General features: G+C 36.3%; 1 protein-coding gene across 2 annotated transcripts in view; it reads left to right on the top strand.

Moving 5' to 3' along the window:
• Window positions 1-324: 324 nt before the first annotated feature.
• Window positions 325-19,570, top strand: part of RAD50 (RAD50 double strand break repair protein) — a 107,713-nt gene continuing 88,467 nt past the window's right edge. Inside the window, exons 1-6 of one of the 2 annotated variants that reach the window (XM_072400852.1) lie at window positions 325-500; window positions 1,200-1,404; window positions 10,111-10,194; window positions 11,594-11,745; window positions 14,289-14,474; window positions 18,243-18,447. In XM_072400852.1, the coding sequence (XP_072256953.1) occupies window positions 1,276-1,404; window positions 10,111-10,194; window positions 11,594-11,745; window positions 14,289-14,474; window positions 18,243-18,447 (756 nt within the window). In that variant the 5' untranslated portion in view covers window positions 325-500; window positions 1,200-1,275. Of the gene's footprint in view, window positions 501-1,199; window positions 1,421-10,110; window positions 10,195-11,593; window positions 11,746-14,288; window positions 14,475-18,242; window positions 18,448-19,570 lie in introns of those variants that run through there. The other variant, XM_072400853.1, reaches the window with a different exon arrangement.

Below are 19,570 nucleotides of genomic sequence, written 5' to 3' on the forward strand. Positions count from 1 at the left end.
AGTTTGAACAAATGCAATACAGAAGATTATATAGTATACAAAATAGTACACAGCACTATGTGATAAAAGTAAGGAAATATAACTCCGGGATAAGTAAAATGCAAGGAAAATGATCTAATAACCAGGCAGGAGTTGTAACATTGAAACAATAACACAGGTTACATTGAAAGCTCTGTTTTAAATTTTGGAGCCAGCAAGGTAATCATTTATCATGTGACCCAGGACAAGAACTATTGCACGAATAAACGACCATGTGACCTTATCTCAGAATGAGGCTTGGAATGCATCGAGGAACAAGGAAGTGGGGAAGAATCAGTGAGAAGCCTGAAAAGCTATCATGTGACCTGAGTCTCCCTGGACTAGGCTTGGTTTCCAAAGAGAAACAAAGAAGTACACAGGATCAGTGTGAAATCTCAGAAATTGAAGAGATTGGGTGAAGATTTACAAGTTGCATTACTCGGTGCAGTGCAGTGAAATAGCGTGGTAAAACGCTAGAAAAGGTACTGTGAATACATTGTAGTGGGCAGAACAAGAAAGTGGATTTCCCGCGCTTTGGAAATAATTTTTGCTGCCAAACATTTCTCTTTTCCTTGGTGCTGCATGAATTTATTGAGGGGATGTACACTGGGTGTGTTTAGTGCAGTGTAATAACTAGAGATATCTGCTCTCCATTCTAACATTATTCCTAAGTGTATTTTACACTAGCAAAGGTGGTAAATCCATGTCTTAACAGAGTGTAGGAAAAGGAGACCCCTGTTTTGCCTCTATTCAAATAGGTTGCTTGGCCAGTCAAAAGCTTTTTTCACCTTTTTAGTGACGTGAAAAAGCAGGAAATCTGACATTCACTGAAACATTCCCTGATATGAATCAATTACTGCCGATGAAAAAGCAGGTGACCCCTGTAGACAAATTATGGTAATTGCAAATGTTCCACATATAAAATGTGTAAGCAGGTAAGGTTTTATTGCAGAAAGGGACAGGAATAAGTAATTCATTTCAGCTGCTAAAAATTGCAGCACATCTTCTTCTAACCAGAAAAGGGAAATCTGCATACCCCTGCACATATCTGATATGATCTTACAAATAAAGATTAATGCTGACTGGGAATATGCTATAAGTTTTAACACATATGTTAAAGGACCATAAAATCTTTAGTAAAGTTGTTCTTTTCACCCTCTCCACCCTAATTTGTGTTTCAGGATTTTATAATCAGAGAAAAAGTTGCTTTCAGGCTCTGTCATATTTTGCTTCAGAAAAAAAGCAGAAACTTTCAAGATGTCCAAAATTGAGAAAATGAGCATACTTGGTGTGCGAAGCTTTGGAGTAGAGGATAAAGACAAGCAAGTCATAACTTTCTTCACTCCACTGACCATTTTGGTAGGACCAAATGGAGCAGGGAAAACTGTAAGTTGTTTCATGGGTAAGCATTTCACAGGTCAGGGCATTTGTAACTCTATTGAACTTCTCCTTTGTGCTTCTTTTGGTCTATTTAATATACAATTAATAGTTTTTTCTTTCAACTTAACAGGCGCAAAAAAAAAAAAAAAGAGGTTCTAAAAATCAATTGCTGTCCTGCACGCTTTGCACTTTTTATCTCATGCAATCTTATTAGCCTTCCCACGCCTTACCATGAAATACACATCACCTCCCATGTTGTGGAGATGAAAGGAAATTACTCTGTAGTTCAATATACAATATAGGCAGTAATGACACAATTCATTTTGATTTTTGCGTTGTCATCTCACAGCAGCATATATTGCAGAGATGCAGTTTTTTATTTTACCCTGACATATATTTTAAAGGGTATGGTCGTAATGATGTAGCACGAATCAGTGTGTTTAGGCTTTAGTTTGTGTTTTATATCTAATACAGAATATGTAAAGTCATTTTTTTTTTACATTGTGAATAAGGAATAGTTAACATTCCTTTCAAGTTATTCAAAGAACTTTATTCAGTTCCTGTCATGGAGGAACTTATGCTATTGGCAGTGTTCACAGGAACATTTGTTCCCCTTGGAAGGGACAAAACATTTTTCATTTACACTATTTCTGTGACAGGACGAAAAAGGAAGGGAATCTTCCCTGCATGGGCACAAATGCAATAACAACTCAACATAAGGCCTAAAGCAGCTTCTTTTTACCATAGACAAACCCTTAGAATCATTCATGGGTCTCAGGGACTGGTAAAAATGATGCTTATAGTTTATGGAACATTAGTGTGATCAGCTATAACAAAGAAATAAGGAAAATTGTGTATCCAGCAGGTTTGAGACCCAGAGCAAATGTGTTTTTTTTTTTTAACCTCCCATACCACCATGCATACCACTTTCCAGGTTGTGGTCAGAATGGTGCTTCCTCCATTCTCCATGGTCAGAGTGACTTTGGTGGTGCAACTGTGTAGGTAAGAAATGAATACATCAATGCTCAAAGAACCCTAAGCACTCTCTGGAGAAACCCCAGGGTTCCATAGAACTCTTTTTGAGAAGGGACAATCTAAATATTTTTCATTGTGTCCAAAAAAAAATATTTTGGCAGTATGTCATGATAATTATGTAAGCCATTCATTTTTTCTTTTACTGAAGTGATCCATTGTTTGGAGACACACAGCTATTTCACAATAGGGGAAGAGTATAACTCAAGCACACAAATGTTAAGCAACAGAAAAGTGTACCTACGATTTTAGGTTCATTATCATTTTTTGGACATTTATTGTAATGTTTCAGCAAATCAGAGCAATGATTTTGTAATGTAAAGATTGTAAAATTGTCACTTAGACACAGGTGATGTGGTTTATCAGAGCTCTGTTCATTATGTCACCACTGCCCCTCATTTAGCAACTTCCAGCTAGTTCTTGCTATGTGGTAACGTATACTTGCTGTGAAACGTGAGTTTCAAAATTATCTTTTATAATGTCCTGTTATAAAAACAATTATTCAAATTGATGAGTAACTAAAACAGATTTTTAATTATGGGGTAGCTAATGCAGAACTACTGTATGTACAGTTTGCAAAGTTAGGTCCATAAATATTTGGGCAGAGACAACTTTTTTCCTATTTTGGTTCTGTACATTACCACAATTAATTTTAAATGAAACAACTCCGATGCAGTTGAACTGCAAACTTTCAGCTTTAATTCAGTGGGTTGAACAAAAAGATTGCATAAAAAGTGTGAGGAACTAAAGCCTTTTCCTTACACAATTACTTCATTTCAGGGGCTCAAAAGAAATACACCAGGACTTTTCCTTCAGGCTCGTTTTTGAGCGTTATCTTAGACGTTGCTTGCAAGGTTTAAAAAATGTAAGCGCGGGATGAAAACGCTTCCATTGAACTCAACTGAAGCGTTTTTAAGCTTTTTATGAAAGCTTCCATTGAAAACAATGGGGACTTTTATAAACGTTTTCAGCAGGACTTTGGAATCTGGAAGCCCCCTTTAATAAGGAGACCAGATCTCCACCACCCCACCCTGGGGAATGAGTACGGGGTAGATAAAACCCCTTACTCATTCCCTGAAAGGGTTAAAATATATTTAAAAAAATTGGACGAGGCTTTAGTGGTAAATTATTTTATTAAATGTGTGTGTTTGTGTAACTAAACTTTATTTTTATTTTTTTTTTTGAGGACAAGGCTCTCCATTCACCCCTAGTGCTCTGTGATTGGCTCAGGTTTTACGTTTCTCAGCCATTCAGCACTAGACATGAATGGGGAGACTTGTGCTCATTCATCTCTAGTGCTCTGTGATTGGCTGAGAAATAGGAAAACCTGATGACAGCTCAAGCATCATCAGGATTTCCCTTTCCTCCGCTGACTGCTCTGTTCCCTGATTGCCTGAGGAAAGAGAAATCCTGATTTAACCCCCTAGCGTTCTAATTCTGGCAGTTTTTTTGATGCAAAAAGTGATCCTATTTTTTTTGCATAGAAATTTTTGTTTATATTGTGGGCCTGTAATTCTTAGGATTAACTCCTGGGTATGATAATTATATGTATTTATTATATTATAATAATAAATTTTAATATATTAAATATAAATAATTATAAAAAATAATGAAATAGACCACAACAATGTAATTTATCAAAAAAAACTAATTTATTAAAAAATGTCAAAAGGTCAGGGATAATAGTGGTCAAAATGTAAATCAGTGCACAGGGCAATGATGTTTGGTGCACTAAAATATGTACTTTTATTTTTATTATATGTTTTTTACTGTAAAAACCATTTTAAATTTTCCACCTGGCCACACCCCCCGAATACATCACAACTTGTATCACCAGGAAGATGTCACATCTTCCTGGTTGGGATCTTTACTGTTTAACATCTTTATAATTGATACTAGCTCAATACTTGGCGTTGCCCTGGTATTTATTTTTTGCAATCTTATATTATACAGGAAAAGGAATCAAATAAAGCTATAGTGTTAAATCAAAGAAATGTCTTTTTACAGGTATTAAAAGTATAAAGTACAATATACAGATTTTATTTGTAAAATCTTTGACAAATTTACTATAATATTAATTTAACACAAAACTTGATTATAAACAACATTTTTAGTTTCACTCTCTAGAAGCAAAAATAAAAAAATTCTTAGGCAATTCCACCTTTGAGCAAGAAACATAAAGTTGTCTGTGGGAGAAAAAGGGCCATCTCAAATCAACTCCGCACGTACGTAATAGTGTACGTAATAGTGACTTTTTGATTGTGATGGAGAACGCAAGTCTCACTGGAATTTGTAATCTCTTAAATTAAAAAGGGAGATCCATGGCAATGAGTGGTATCTGTGGGATAAAAACTGTTTCACCCACTCTCTTTCCTGTGAAGATAGTGGCTTCAATTACATTGGCCAGCAGCTTCTTAACACAAAGCCTTGTGCCGTTTGCAAAGTTTTGGTGGGTCAAGGTTGCGTAAAGAAGATGTGGTAATCCAGCCGGATCAAGTGAGTTTAGGAATTTTGTTGGGAAATTGATTACCTCATCGGCATCTACTACGGTAACGATAGACTTGTATTCAGTGACTACGCCTGGTAACATGGCAAGTATTTGATTGTTTATTTTGTAGACATCTTCAATTTTAGCAGCAAGAATGGCCCACTCTCGCAACCAGTTAAAATTGTGTTAGTTTTGTAAAGCTGGTGGATAGACTGCATCTATTAGCTCTGCAATGAACAACACCAGATTACAGGAATCGGATGGCAATTTTATCTTGCCAGAAGACTCAACTGGTAAACTACCTTCTCAGCTTTTTAAGAGAATTGGAGCACTTTCATCCCCCAGATGTAATCTCATGTTTTGCTTTAAAGTTATCTGTTGCACATGTTTCCACAAAGATGAATGTTTTAAACATGCGTGCATCTCATCAGCCGCTGTTGACTTTGAGATGACAGGCAGAGTTGGACGAAAGTCTCCACAGAGGAGTACCAGAGCTCCTCCTATCAGGTTGTCATTTCCTCCCAGATGTCTGAGTGACGTGAAGGGCCTGGAGAGCTTTCTTGTGAGCCATGGGATGAATGATCGTCTGGCTCTTTCTCTTATTTCATGGATTCGTGTCTCACGCTGTTGTACTGTCTCTGTGTCTCACGCTGTTCTATTGTTTCTGAAGCTCTAGATGTGGTAGCTCTATCTCTCCTTTTCTGTAGTCGGGTCTCACGCTGTTGTACTGTCTCTGAAGCTCTAGATGTAGTAGCTCTATCTCTCTTATCCTGTACCCGGGTCTCATGCTGTTGTACTGTCTCTGAAGCTCTAGATGTAGTAGCTCTATCTCTTTTATCTGGTAGTTGTGCCGCTAAATATTGTACTGTCTCTGAAGCTCTAGATGTGAAGCTCTAGATGTAGTAGCTCTATCTCTTTTATCTGGTAGTTGTGCCGCTAAATATTGTACTGTCTCTGAAGCTCTAGATGTAGTAGCTCTATTTTTGTTATCCTGAAGTCGGGCCTCCTGCTGTTGTACTGTCTCTGAAGCTCTAGTTATAGTAGCTCTCTCGCGCAGCGTGGCAAGTTTTCTATTCCTGTTGTCCGGATTTTCTTTTCTACGGTGTTTTCATTTTGTTTTGTCTTTGATTGCACGCAATTGTCCTACGTTTTCTTGAAGGCATTAATACAGGCCAGAAATTTGTAAAAGAGTCCAAAAAAATGATGTAAAAATATAGGCAAAATGGGACACTGTCACTGAGCAATACATACATACATGCAAATATACCTCTGACATATACCACAGCACTGTACAAAGATCAGCGCTGCACTTACATGAATCGTGAGTCATATGTCTAGCAAGTTTGGTTGAAATGTCTCCATGCGTTTCCTAGTGATCACATACACACACACATATATATATATAATAATAATACATACAAATATAGCTCTGACATATAGCACTGTACAAAGATAAGCGGTGCACTCACATGAGTCTGAGTCATATGTCTAGCAAGTTTGGCTGAAATGTGTCGATGCATTTCCTAGTGATCACACACACACACAAATATAGCTTTGACATATAGCACAGCGCTGTACAAAGATGACTGGTGCACTCATGAGTCTCAGTCATATGTATAGCAAGTTTGGTTGAAATGACGCCATGCGTTTTTGACGATGGTGGAACATACATACATACATACATCCTATTTTATAGATCATAGACTTAACAATAGCAATCAGTGCCAATCTGCATTATCCAAAGCTAGCAAAGTACTTTCTTGTAATAAAGTAGGAATAGACTGCAGAGATGGAGACATAATCCTGACCAAAAATCATGTACAAAGCATTGGTCAGGCCACATCTGGAATATGCTATCCAGTTTTGTGCACTATTTCACAAAGATATTGTGAAATTGCAGAGAAGAAAAATTAAACTAATAAAAGTAATGGGGGAAATTTGGATAATGAGGAGAGATGAGCAGAACTGAATCTATGCTCCCTTTTAGAAGAGATGTTTAAGGGGGGATATGATCACCCTGTATCAATATATAAATGGTCCATATAGAGCACTCTCTTCCCAACTATTCACTTTAAGGTTGTTACAATGGACAAGAGGGCACTCTTTGTGTCTGGAGGAAAAGAAATTTAAGCTTTAGATAAGGAAGGCATTCTTTACTGTAAGGTCTGTGAAAATGTGGAATAGGCTCCCTCAGGAGGTAGTTTCAGCAACCACTATAGATTGCTTTAAGCAAAATCTGGATGCCTTTCTAGAAGCACAGAATATAACTAGGTATTAAAGCTTTAAAGTAAAAATAACAGAGACTGTTGATCCAGGAAACATCGAGTTGCCTCATGAAATCAGGAAGGAATTTTTATTCCCCTGTTGAAGCAAATTGTACCAGGGTTTTTTTTGCCTTCCTCTGGTTCAACTATGTCCAAGGGTTTTATATCTTGATGGCCTTGTCTTTTTTCAACCTAATTTACTATGTAACTATGAGTGCCTTTGAAAAAAATTAACATTGCAGTACACTGTTATATAGGGCATGATTTATTAAAGCTTTCCAAGACTGGAAAAGATAGACTATCTTCAGAGAACCTGGGTGATCCTAAAAACCTCGAAAGGGTTCTTTAAAAACAATTTGCATTTAGGTGGGAAATGTTGTCAATCTTGTACCAGAAGAAGTCCAGGTTTGACGCATCATCTAGGATCACCCATGATAGTTTATCCTCTTCAGTCTTGGTGAATTTTAATAAATGAGGCCCATAGTGTGCAACATATAGATGTGAAGAAGAAAGTATACACTTTTCAATTATAAGGTTTTGAGTATCTAATATGTTGTGTGTTGTTAGATGTTAGTTTTATAACCTGCTAAGGACCAAATAACTTTTCATATTTTCTGACCGGTATATTCTTAGAATTGAAAGAATATACTTTCTTTTTCTCATGTTTTTTCGGTGTCATCAGACAGATGTTCACTAGAGAGGAAATGCCATTTTATTTGGCACATGTATCTTCAATCTTACCTGCTTTGTAGATTAATAGATTTTACATTCTCACAAGAGGCAAAAAAAATCCCTGAAAATCCCAGCTTCACATCTGCAAAGTGTATGACACAGCAATGACAAAACTATCTTCCTGTGAGCATGTAGACAAGTGATGCAACCCAGGGAATCTCCTAGAGGAAACAAAGACACATGTCTGAAACCACTACAGCAGCCTGTACAATTACACAAAGCTCACCTTCTTATGACACTTCTTTCCCAGGTTTGCGGAAGCTGCCACACATTCAGTAATCCACAGTTTATAACTATCTTGATGTTGTGGGAATTCTTTCTTATTTTTTATAACAGTTTTATATTTATATAGGAAGGGAAACATTCAAATCATAGGCATAACATCATATAATGCAATTAGAAAGGTCAAACAAAGTGTGTGTGTGTGTATATATATATATATATATATATATATATATATATATATATCTACCATATTTTTTTAAGCTAAGTGGGAAGAAGATGTAGGTGGGTGGAGCCCTACTTTTCAGTAAACTGGACAGTTTCAGGACTCAAAAACAGACGGGTGGTGCACCCAGCTAAAAGGGGCTAGGGAGAACACTATGTACTTCTGCAAATATTGGTTGAAATGTAAAACAATATAAAATATTAGATGCAAAATAGAATTAACACCAATGTGTCTAGTATTAAAATAGTATACTTGTTTAAAACAGTATATTATATTTACAAAGAACATCTCTTATTTAGACTTAAATATACTATGAAAGCTGTTTTTGATATCAGTGGTATTGGCACTAATACCATTTGACTTTTTTACTGTTTGACTTAGTTTTGTCTGTAAAGTACAGAATAATTGCCTTCTGTGTTATGGGGATGAGAAGAAAAAGTATTCTGCATACTTAACATAATTTCCTGTACTGGCATGATAACTGTGCTTTTTCATAGTTTCAGTGCAGTGGGTGTTGTCACCCTAGGTTAAGAAGTGGGCTTAATGGTAGGATCGCCAGGTTATTGGTCTGTAATCTTGACACTTGTCATCCTAGGATGTTGCTAGTAGGACACTATAAAGCATAAGAGTATAATTCCTCTAACCATGGCTTACCAATTGACATTGGGGTGGCTTTGCAAAATAGCTGCATGGCAAGAAGTTTTTCAGTCCCTGACTGCAGTTCAGTTTGAGTAGCTTTATGGCCATCACACAATGAGCATGAACTCCTTGAAGCTGTTGGTTTACACATGAGCATCTTCTGCTTGAAGTTTTAGAACAACCAGAAGTCGGTACCGTTAGAGCTTTATCACTCTTCAAAGCATCCTCTGAATCGAGCTTTTGTTAAAGCTGATTCAGTGGATGCTTTCTGGATGGACTTTCACTGGCTTTGTGCGAACGCCCACTCCAGGAGTTCAGTCTTTTAATCAGTGGTGGTAGTAGCAGGCCTTCCGCTGCATGGTTTGTCGTGAACAAATCCTGTTTCGAGAAACTTGCCATGGATAGCGTAAATTGTGTTACACGTCAGAGCAGTGTGACGGTCATAAAGCTTCTCAAATTCGTGCTGAACTGCATTTGGAGAATGAAAATCTTCTTGCCAAACAGTTTTTTTGCAATGCTGCTCCAATGTCATTTGGTGAGCCATGGTTAAGGGAATGACTTGCTTACAAAAACTCCAAAGTTGTCATGTTCTGATGGCCTTAAGTCTCCCCAAATCATACCTGGAACGAAATTAAAAAAAGGAAGTGTGTAGTGACTTTGCAGTAACAAAGTCACTACAGACATGTTACTACATTTTATTTGTTTTTACTGCTTTCCTAGTGACAAAAGATCCAAATACTTGAGGGATCCAAGTTGTTAACCCGAAGAAGTTACAGCCCTACAAAAGTTTGGAAAAAAAAATTTTTTATAGACTGATTGTATTACAAAACAATCATCTATTAAAACATCATCGTTTGTGACTGTTATAGGTTTGCATTTTGCTCCTTTTGGCATAAATATTCGATTGACTGTATTAATTTTCTGGTTCTCCAATGGATTCCAGCATCAAGGAGGGGATTAGCAGATGGCTGTGCTCAGCCTCCACAGCTCAGACTAAGAACATTATATGTTATTTTCAACATATTTAATGAATAATTATTTGGTTAGTTGGGTTTAATCAATAAAACTTTGCAGCATTTTTTTTAATGTTTGCTTTTTTTCTATTGCAGACTATTATTGAGTGTCTTAAGTATATCACAACTGGTGATTTTCCACCTGGATCGAAAGGAAACACATTTGTGCACGATCCTAAGGTATTGGTCATAATTATGGTATTGGGCTTACATGTAAGCTTGCAGTCAACAAGCTGATTGATGTTGGAGATTTTTATGAAATGGTTTATTGGATTAAGTAAGCTTGTTCCAGGTTTGCCAGATGCATTCATACAACAGGCAGCCTTGCAAAATATACCAAAAAAATCAAATAATTTTTTAGTAAGTCAGTCCCATTTTAATTTTTTGGAATTAAGTCTTATCTTTTCCACACCATATACTGACCTTATTAGGGAATTTTGTATTGTTATGTTCAGTTATAAAATTCTCCACGTGCATTTCTACTATTTTTATCCTTCGTAATTATTGCAGATTTTAGTAATTTTACTACCTTATTTGCATTTTCTAGTGTGCCATAGTAGTGTGTGTAGCCATCAACTCACTATCTATTCATTTTAGGAGCATGGAAAAATACCTCCATCCGTTATATGGGCCCATTGACAATAACACAGTCTGTTGCAGTTCATAAGAACTGTTTGGGTGCTATTCATGTTTTTTTGGCAACACACTGGTATGATTGAGAAACCTATGTGAGAGACACAATAAATCTGCTATTGTTGCCCACCTTCTACTAAATTTTAGCAGTCTGTGTGTCTGGTCTCTGTATGACTGATACAAGCAAGCAGCAAGAGGTTGGAAAAGCGTGACTTTCCAGGGCTATCGGGTCCCTAATATCAATATGCAAGAGTAGAGAAAGAGTAGAGTTCATGTAATGGAAACTGCTTTGGGGAGAAAGTAATTATACATGTCAAGTTTATGGAATAAAAAACAAAAGGGGCATTTTTGCATACAAAAATGATACAAGCAATCAGAATTGAAAGTTGGTACTCTTGTTCCAGGCAAATGATGACATACGTTCTTTGTACAAATTTCTGTTGGGAAGCATACACAAAGTGTCATGTAAATTGTACTTATACACAATAGCCTTTTTGCTTTGTTTTTCCCCGATAATTTTTTAACATCTACACTTGACATGATTGCTTCTGCCTGAGTAAACGTTTACAAGATTGAGCGCAAAGGATTTAAGCATGGGGCAATTTAATGTTAATTCAAGTCTCGCCAATAGCGTGTTACTTTCAGGAAACCTTACCATATCCATAAATGAATTAGTTCCAGGCTCAGTAGTAATATTTAGCTACCTGTGTGCTTATAAAAATAAAATGTTGGAGAAAAATCAAGGTTGGAAGCTTTTGGAAAATGTGTGTAATCTCAAATTGTCCAGCAAGTGGTACTGCAGGTGATTCTAAAGTCTGGTTTACACAGACATGCATTTTGTTGTGTTTTAGGAACATTTTTATTCTTTTCTAGAGTTTTTCTAGAAAAGAAGTTACCTTTATATAAAAAATTACTAGTACTATTTGCTGATCTTGCTATTTTTCAGGTTGCTAATGAAACAGATGTTCGAGCCCAGATTCGTCTTCAGCTCCGAGATGTCAATGGAGAACTTGTGGCTGTTCAGCGGTCTATGGTGTGCACCCAAAAGGGGAAAAAAACTGAATTTAAAACATTGGAGGGTGTGATTACAAGAATGAAGTAAGATTATAATCTATAAACACAACTTTATACACCTTGTACACCTTCTAATGGTTTGACATCCATGTAAAACAAACTTGTATTTAGTGATAATCAAAAGTGAGTAGTGGAAGAAAGATAAAGTGATGGCCCAAACAGTCAGTGTTAGTGATTTTCAAGGATGAAAGTTTAAAATTTGGGTTATTTGTATTTATTTTTTAAAAGATATACACATAGTTGCATTCAAAAATGATACCCCTGGCCCAATTAGGCGAGAATTGGCAAACAACATTTCAGGACGGCATGTTAATTTTTTTATTACATTTAATAATGCAGTTAATTTTGTTGTCATGAACTTTAAGCATTGCATTAAAACATCCATTCGTTTGAACACACCAAAAGAAGTTCATGCAGCTTTTTCAGTAGTGCATGAAAATTCACTTTATACCACGCTACAACACAAGGGTGGCACTTTATTGCACCAGTGTGCAGTAGTGCAACATGACAGTGTGAACAGGACCTGAAACATAGAAACCAAAAAATTGTTATTGTTGAATGTCCTAGATTGTAAGCTATTCGGGGCAGGGTCCTCTCTTCCTGTGTCACTGTCTGTATTCGTCTGTCATTTGCAACCCCTATTTAATGTACAGCTCTGCGTAATATATTGGTGCTATATAAATCCTGTTCAAAATTATTAATAATAATAATAATAATAATAATAATAGTTTGTTCAAATGTTTGGACATCCTATACCCTAGTAAAAAATGCCCTCTCTGGCACAAGATAGAACTTCTGAAATCCTTTTACAGCAGCTCAAAGCCTTTTTAATTCTTGTTGTGAGAAGTTATGCCCATTCTTCCTCATTTATCCCTAAATTAAATTCTACAGGGCTGTCCTGCATACACAACAGGTTTAGGGTCAACTAACAGATTTTTTTATATTTCTGTTTATATGTACATCTACTTAGAATATTGGATAATTTTATGTCCCCCGTTGTTATTGTTCTTCTTTTGCCCTTCCTGGAATGCATACAGTGGTGCTTTTGGTATATTTACTTGTTTGTTTTAATTTTACATGTGTATCGGCTGCTATACACGGAAACACTGAGCATTTTATTTTTTAAGTTGTTACTGTTTTGTAAATGCTGCTATCACTGTTATCTGAATCTTCTATTTTTTTTTTCTTTGCATTTATTTTTTATTGTTGGTACTTTTTATTGTTGATGTATATTGTACTTGTTCCTAACATTTAAAAAAAAAATTGTATTAAAAACATTTTTACAAGAAAAAAAAATATGGATTATAGTATACATACTTATTCAGTCATAAACCAATTGACTCTGATAAGTATCTTATATTTAAAACGGAACTAAAGTTAAAAAAAAAATCACACATCTTTAATCACACAGATTCCTCGAAGGCGCTGGACCTTTCCTTGATCTAGTCCTGCGTCATCCTAGAATTCTTCTTCATCAGTGCTGGCTGCCGCCATCTTTAGTCTTCTCTTCCAGTTCTTTTGCTACATCACCTGATCTCTCACTGAACAGGTGCAAGATTGGGTGATGTAGCCAGTTGTAAAGGGGGGAAAAAAAGGAGAGCCGATCTCGCTGCGCATGCATGAGGTCCGTATCTCTTTACCTTTGTGCTCCCATTCTGTCTACCCTTTTATCTAAAGTAAAACTGTTGAGTTTAGGTCCTCTTTACCTAATACCATATATTCTCACATTGAAAGATTTGACATGTTATGTATATGTACGTACATATAGTCTATCCATAGGCTATATGTTCTCCATAAGTTCTCCAAGGCTGTAGAGAATACACTTTCATCAGTGAAGCTGGGTGATCCAGCAAACCTGGAATGGATTTCCTAAAAGTCAAGCTTTTTGTTAGCAAATGTTTTCAATCATGTACCAGATCCATTCCAGGTTTGCTGGATCACCCAGCTTCACTGATGAAAGTGTATTCCTTCCAGCCTTGGAGAACTTTAGTAAATCAGGGCCATAGTATCAGTTCAACATCACTGAAAAAGTGAACAATTGGCTATGTCACATTAGCGACTGTACTTTCCTTTATTTAGTGGATCTCTATTAGAAAACTGAGACTGTGTTGATTGTGATACAGATTGTCATTTTCTCACTATTATATCCTATATCTTATCACCTAAACCTATATCAAGAAAGGTGCATAAATATCCTATTACTGCTATCCAAGTGGGGGGTCCAGAGTACTTGGTGTTTCAAAGTCTTGTATAAATATCCCAATGTTCATTTACTCACTGCAAGAGTTTAAAGTATACAGAAACCTTTTAGTCCATGTTATTGCTGCTAAGGTTGGTTCTATTGAATCGGGGAGTGTGTTTTTGGTAGGTAAATAATGACACGGTGGAATCGGTTGTGTTGTTTTTTTCCTATGGTTAGACGTTTAGACGTGTGTCTCATGGTCTTTTTCAAGTGTATTATGTGATATGTAATAGTTATTTACCACTTGTTTTGTTAGTGTCACAAAGTATCTTCTTTTTACTGGTATACTGTCTATTTACACTTTGTTTATTGCTTTTTTTGCCAGGCATGGAGAAAAAGTTAGCCTTAGTACAAAATGTGCAGAAATGGACAGAGAGATGATCAGTTCTTTGGGGGTGTCTACTTCCGTGCTGAACAATGTCATCTTCTGCCATCAAGAGGATTCCAATTGGCCTCTAAGTGAGGGGAGACAGCTGAAGATAAAGTTTGATGAGATCTTTTCAGCAACCAGGTATATATTTTCATTTGGAATTCTTACAAAACAATGATCATGGTGATAATTGTCATTTCATCAACAAAGAGAATATTTTGCCAGTGTTAGTGCTTTACATTGTTTTTTTTATTTACATTATTTTTTTAATGGTTTCAATTCTTATAAAAATTTTTAAAGGCTAATATAAAAAGTGTACATTGACAAAAATAGCATACTAAATTTGTTTTAAAAGCACAACTCCTACAGCCTTACCCTAAACTGGACCTTCCCTACCAACTATTTGCTTTCTATCTTGGCACAGTTCGTCTTCTGCATGTGTGGCCATTTCCTAGGGTGGTCGGCATGCAAATGCAGTGTGTCCCAGAATGTGCTGATACAGTTGGCCTGATTTATTAACCTCCTTGGCAGTATTACCGATTGTGGCTTGGGGTGGATTTTCTTTACCAAATGTGGTAACCCTGAGCCACACTTGGGCTGAAATTACCAGGGAGGTTAAAACTCCTACCTTGTTCCCACGTTCCAGTGGCACCCTCCAGTGATGTCCGGCATCCTATTTCCCTGCCGATGGCGGCTGGGCATCTGTGCCAGCTGGCGATGCCTGGTCTGGGGAATGTAGGCGGGACCGGGCGGGAAATTTAAAATAATGAGGATATTTAAATGCACCGTTTTTGGATTTAAAAATCCTCATTAACCTCCCTAGCGGTTCATTTCTTTTTGGTTTTAGATGTCTAAAAGCGGTACATTGTTTTTCATGAAAATTTATTTTACAGTGTAATATAACATTATGAGTATAATAAACTTTGAAACACAAAATCATGTAAAAATAATAATTTGAATTAAATTAAAAAATCTATATATTTTCAAAAAAACTTAATTTTTTTTAATTTTTTTTTTAAATACATATTATACTTATACTAATATATATACTGTAAAATAAATGTTCTTGAAAACAATGTACTGCTTTTACACATATCAATCCAATGTATTGCATTCAATACAGTTATTTTGTATTGAATGCAAAACAAATGGATTTTGAATTTCCCACCCCGCCGGCAACGTACACACGCACCAACGTCACCGGGAACTCCCCGGTGACTCATCAGATGCAGAAGCCGACCGGAAGAAGAGAAAAGAAGACAGAGATTGCGGCGATGGACGGCATGGGACACCGGCGGATCAGGTAAAGTGTGACTGGGGGTTACCGCTTTTAGCAAGTTTGTTCTACCCTGAGTCACACTCAGGGTTACCTCTAGGGAGGTTAATCATACTGCCAGGGAGGTTGAAGCTCTCCAAGGCTGGAAAGGATATCAGTGGAACGGATCAGGTTCAGGATTCAAAACAGTTGTTAACAAATAGCAAATTACTTTTAGGAAATCCATTCCAGGTTTGCTGGATTATCCAGCTTCACTGATGAAAATGTATCATTTCCAGCCTTGGAGAGCTTTAATAAATCAGGCCCATTGTGTGAGAGGCTGTTATGGGAGCTGAGGAATCTTATGTTTTTGCTGATTACTGTTCTGCTGTCATGGTGTTGATTTCTTACAAACTTCTGCTAAATTTACACATACACTTAAATTAAGAAAGATTGATGTCATTTTCAGCCTTCAATAGGCAATAAAAGAATTTCTTTATTCTTTTATTGCCTTTTGTGCCAACTTACAAAAGGCAATAAAAGAATTTCTTTATTCTTTTATTGCCTTTTGTGCCAACTTACAAAACACAAAACCATGATCATGCTCATTGAGCTGTAAATTAAATTGTATAAAGATTAAAAAGATTACATTTGTTTCCAAGGTAACCCTTCTAAACATTTTTTTACAACTTCCTGATGAGGCCTGCTGTAGAACATATACAAATGTATGCTTTGGTGCATTGGTACATTTGATATATTTCTCAGTATATAACTCTTTGTCTCTTTTCTAATTATGTTCCTGACCTATACAAACATTCAAAATTAGGCCTTTCAATATATTTTCCACATCACTCATAAATAACTTTTTCCAATAAGTCACCTGTTTACTCACTTCCTAAAACCAGTTACCACCAAAATTGTTAATTTGGTGCATAAGCCTGACCATCACAGGGCCCTGGGATTTATTGCACTTATATGATGTAATACAAAATAAAGAACTACTTTGGTAAAAGGTTGATGTCTTGCTTAGGAGTTATTGTCAGAAAATACATGATAGAAAATTATCCTACTTGCTTCCTGCATTGTTTAGTTTAAATGACACAGTATGGATTAAGTATTTGGAAAGAACAGAACCAGATGACTGACATTACGATGACATTTAAAAAACTGTGATGACAAATATCAAATGTTGCTGCACATGACATTGGCATTGCATTACTTTTCCACAGCGGTGAAGCCATTCATTTGCCCACATAGTGGTACTTGATTCCTTACAGTTACAAAAAAAAAACATTTTCGGTTTCTATTTAACCTAATTCTTTCTTTCAAAACAAGAGTTGACAGTGACATTTTATCATTTCATAGCCCCTGTGCAAAGTTCTGCTATACAGACATTATGAATGTTAAAATTTTGGCCTTTTTGAGGTATTACATAGAGATTCAGTGAAATAGATTGTATTTGGTACTTGTAGTTACACAGTTGTACATGATTAAGCACTTTTGGTAATAACTACATATGCAGCATATTAAAATCCTTTTTGTTTATCAAATGGGGTGATTGCATACAGGTAGTTTAACTGTGGTCAACATTTAAACCTTGAATGCACATTGAAAATACCTACCTGCCTGTCCAGTGCTTTGTTTTTTCATCCATTTGTTTTTGTAGTGTTCTGGACTAAATCACTCCAGAAGAAAGCCCTGATGCTTTTTCTCTGAAGTATGTCATCATGCTGATAACATTATTCCAGTTCATCCCATTATTCTTATTTATTTGAACCAATCTCACCTTAGCCTTACTAGTTATTCTGTCTCAATATTGTCACACAATACACTTTAGAGACCATAGTTTATATATCCTTTGCTGACAAGGACTAACATACCTAGAATAGCTATGTGCAAGGAATACTCTTTATATTTGACTGTGTTTTTTCAATATTTCCTTGTTTTCTGAATTCAGACAGTAAACAGTAAATACATTATTGTTTTAGCTCTGCCCTGTTACTGTTTTAAAGCATCCAACACTCCGGATCCATTAAAACAAATCAGACCTTCACAGTGAAGAAATCGGGGAGTAATAGATCACGAAAAATAGGTTTTCTTGTTTAACACCTTCATTGTAGTAACATTTATGACCAGCAGGTGTAGTGTTAGTTCCATGTTTATTAGTTAGCTATTACAAGAAAAGTCTATTACCAATCAAATCTGTTAATGTTGCAGTCTATTACAGTCCAGTCACTCATTAATTTGAAAACATGTATAGTGGCCAAATTGAAATAATTTTTTTAGTCAATTTGGTGAAAATTCCCTCTATTTTAGCTGCTGCTTTCTTCTGCCAAGGTAGCGCTATTTGTACTCCACAACTGCAGCAAAGCTGGGGGGTACAAATGATGTGGCAAAGCCACAAATGGCTTGTTTTATTTCCACACTCAGATTTGCTTGGCTTTTTCTGATATAGAGCTGCTTTGTTGGGGTCAGGAGTTGGTTGCTCTTTCATACCATAGTTGCCACCACAATGAAGTGGTTTTCTGCTTAGTGGTTTTAAAAAGCTAAGGTACAAAGAACCAAAAGTATGTCAATAGATTTTAAATTGCAAACATTTTCTCTTGTGAATGTTAGTATTCACTTTTACAAATATGGTTTTCTTTTCTATAAAGGTATATTAAAGCCTTGGATACTTTGCGTCAGGTAAGGCAAAAGCAAGCCCAGCGAGTAAAAGAATGCCAAGCAGAACTGAAGTATTTAAAACAGAATAAAGAGAAAGCACATGAAATCCAAAACCTGCTTCATAGTAAAGAGGCCCAGTTAGCAGCCTCCAGAGAGAATGTGAAGTCTATTGACAATCAGCTTGAGCCACTCAAAGTAAGTAAGATATAATAATAGATTGACAATATGACAGGTTCAGAGTGGTTGTGGCTAGTTCCCCTCCCCTTTAAAAGTAGAACTAAAGCCTGTTAAACTCACCTTTCTCTATTCTGCCACAAGGTGCTGCCATATTCTTTCTTTTTCTCTTGCTCGATAGCGTCTTTGGCCGTAACTCCTGTGCAGGCAGGCAGGAGTTCATTCAGTCGTTCAGAGCAGAGACCCTTAGTCTGCAATAAAGCAAAGTTGGTAATAAAGACCTGCCTGATTGAAATTTAGAATTTTTTTGTTGCGCTTTAGGAGTTTTAATACAGTCATACAAATGTTTTGGCCTAAATCACACAGGGTTTTGCTTATTCTGACTACCTTACTTCCACACCTTCACCTGGGTATTCTCTTTCTTTTTCTGAGATTCTCAGGACATAGGGGTATACCGACCAGGCAAATTCTTTGACTTCCCTCATGATCACCGGCTTTAAAAGCATGATGTGGCACTTTAGGTTCTGAAAGACAGGAACATCTCCTTTCTTTTAAACTATCTTGTGCATCTCCTGTGTGCTTTTTTTAATTCTTTTGATTCTATGTTCACTGACTGGTGCCACAAACTGATTGTATTAATGATTACTAAAAATCACAAACGCATTAAAACAAGTAGTGCCTACAGACTTTTAGCTTCCTCTATCCCAGTGGTGCCCAACCTTTTTACATCTGGATTCCGCTGTTGACATTAGGATAAAACTTGCAAGCCACAATGCAAACAAACAATAAAGATATATGTTTAAAACTAGAATACTTTTAATTTAAAATGAGATTGAATTGAAATGTTTCTAGTTACTGTAACATAAGGCACAAAATAAAAGAAATGAGAAATCAAGAATTTCTGCACTCACCTTTTGATGCTCATTTTAATAAAGCAACGTTTTATTAATGAAAGTTAAAAAAACTAAAGCTATCATACAGTGCTGGCTAGTCATATATTGCTCCCCACCCACCATCCCTGTACCAAATAGCAGAAACTACACCATACAATGTGTCCTGTCAGTTATAGGAGGCCGCTAACCTTTGTACCCCAACATCTCTGCATTTGATACTTGCAGAGAAATGCAATTCATGTGACAGATAG

This window comes from Pyxicephalus adspersus, chromosome 2 (assembly GCF_032062135.1).
Source record: "Pyxicephalus adspersus chromosome 2, UCB_Pads_2.0, whole genome shotgun sequence".
In the NCBI taxonomy this organism is placed as follows: domain Eukaryota; kingdom Metazoa; phylum Chordata; class Amphibia; order Anura; family Pyxicephalidae; genus Pyxicephalus; species Pyxicephalus adspersus.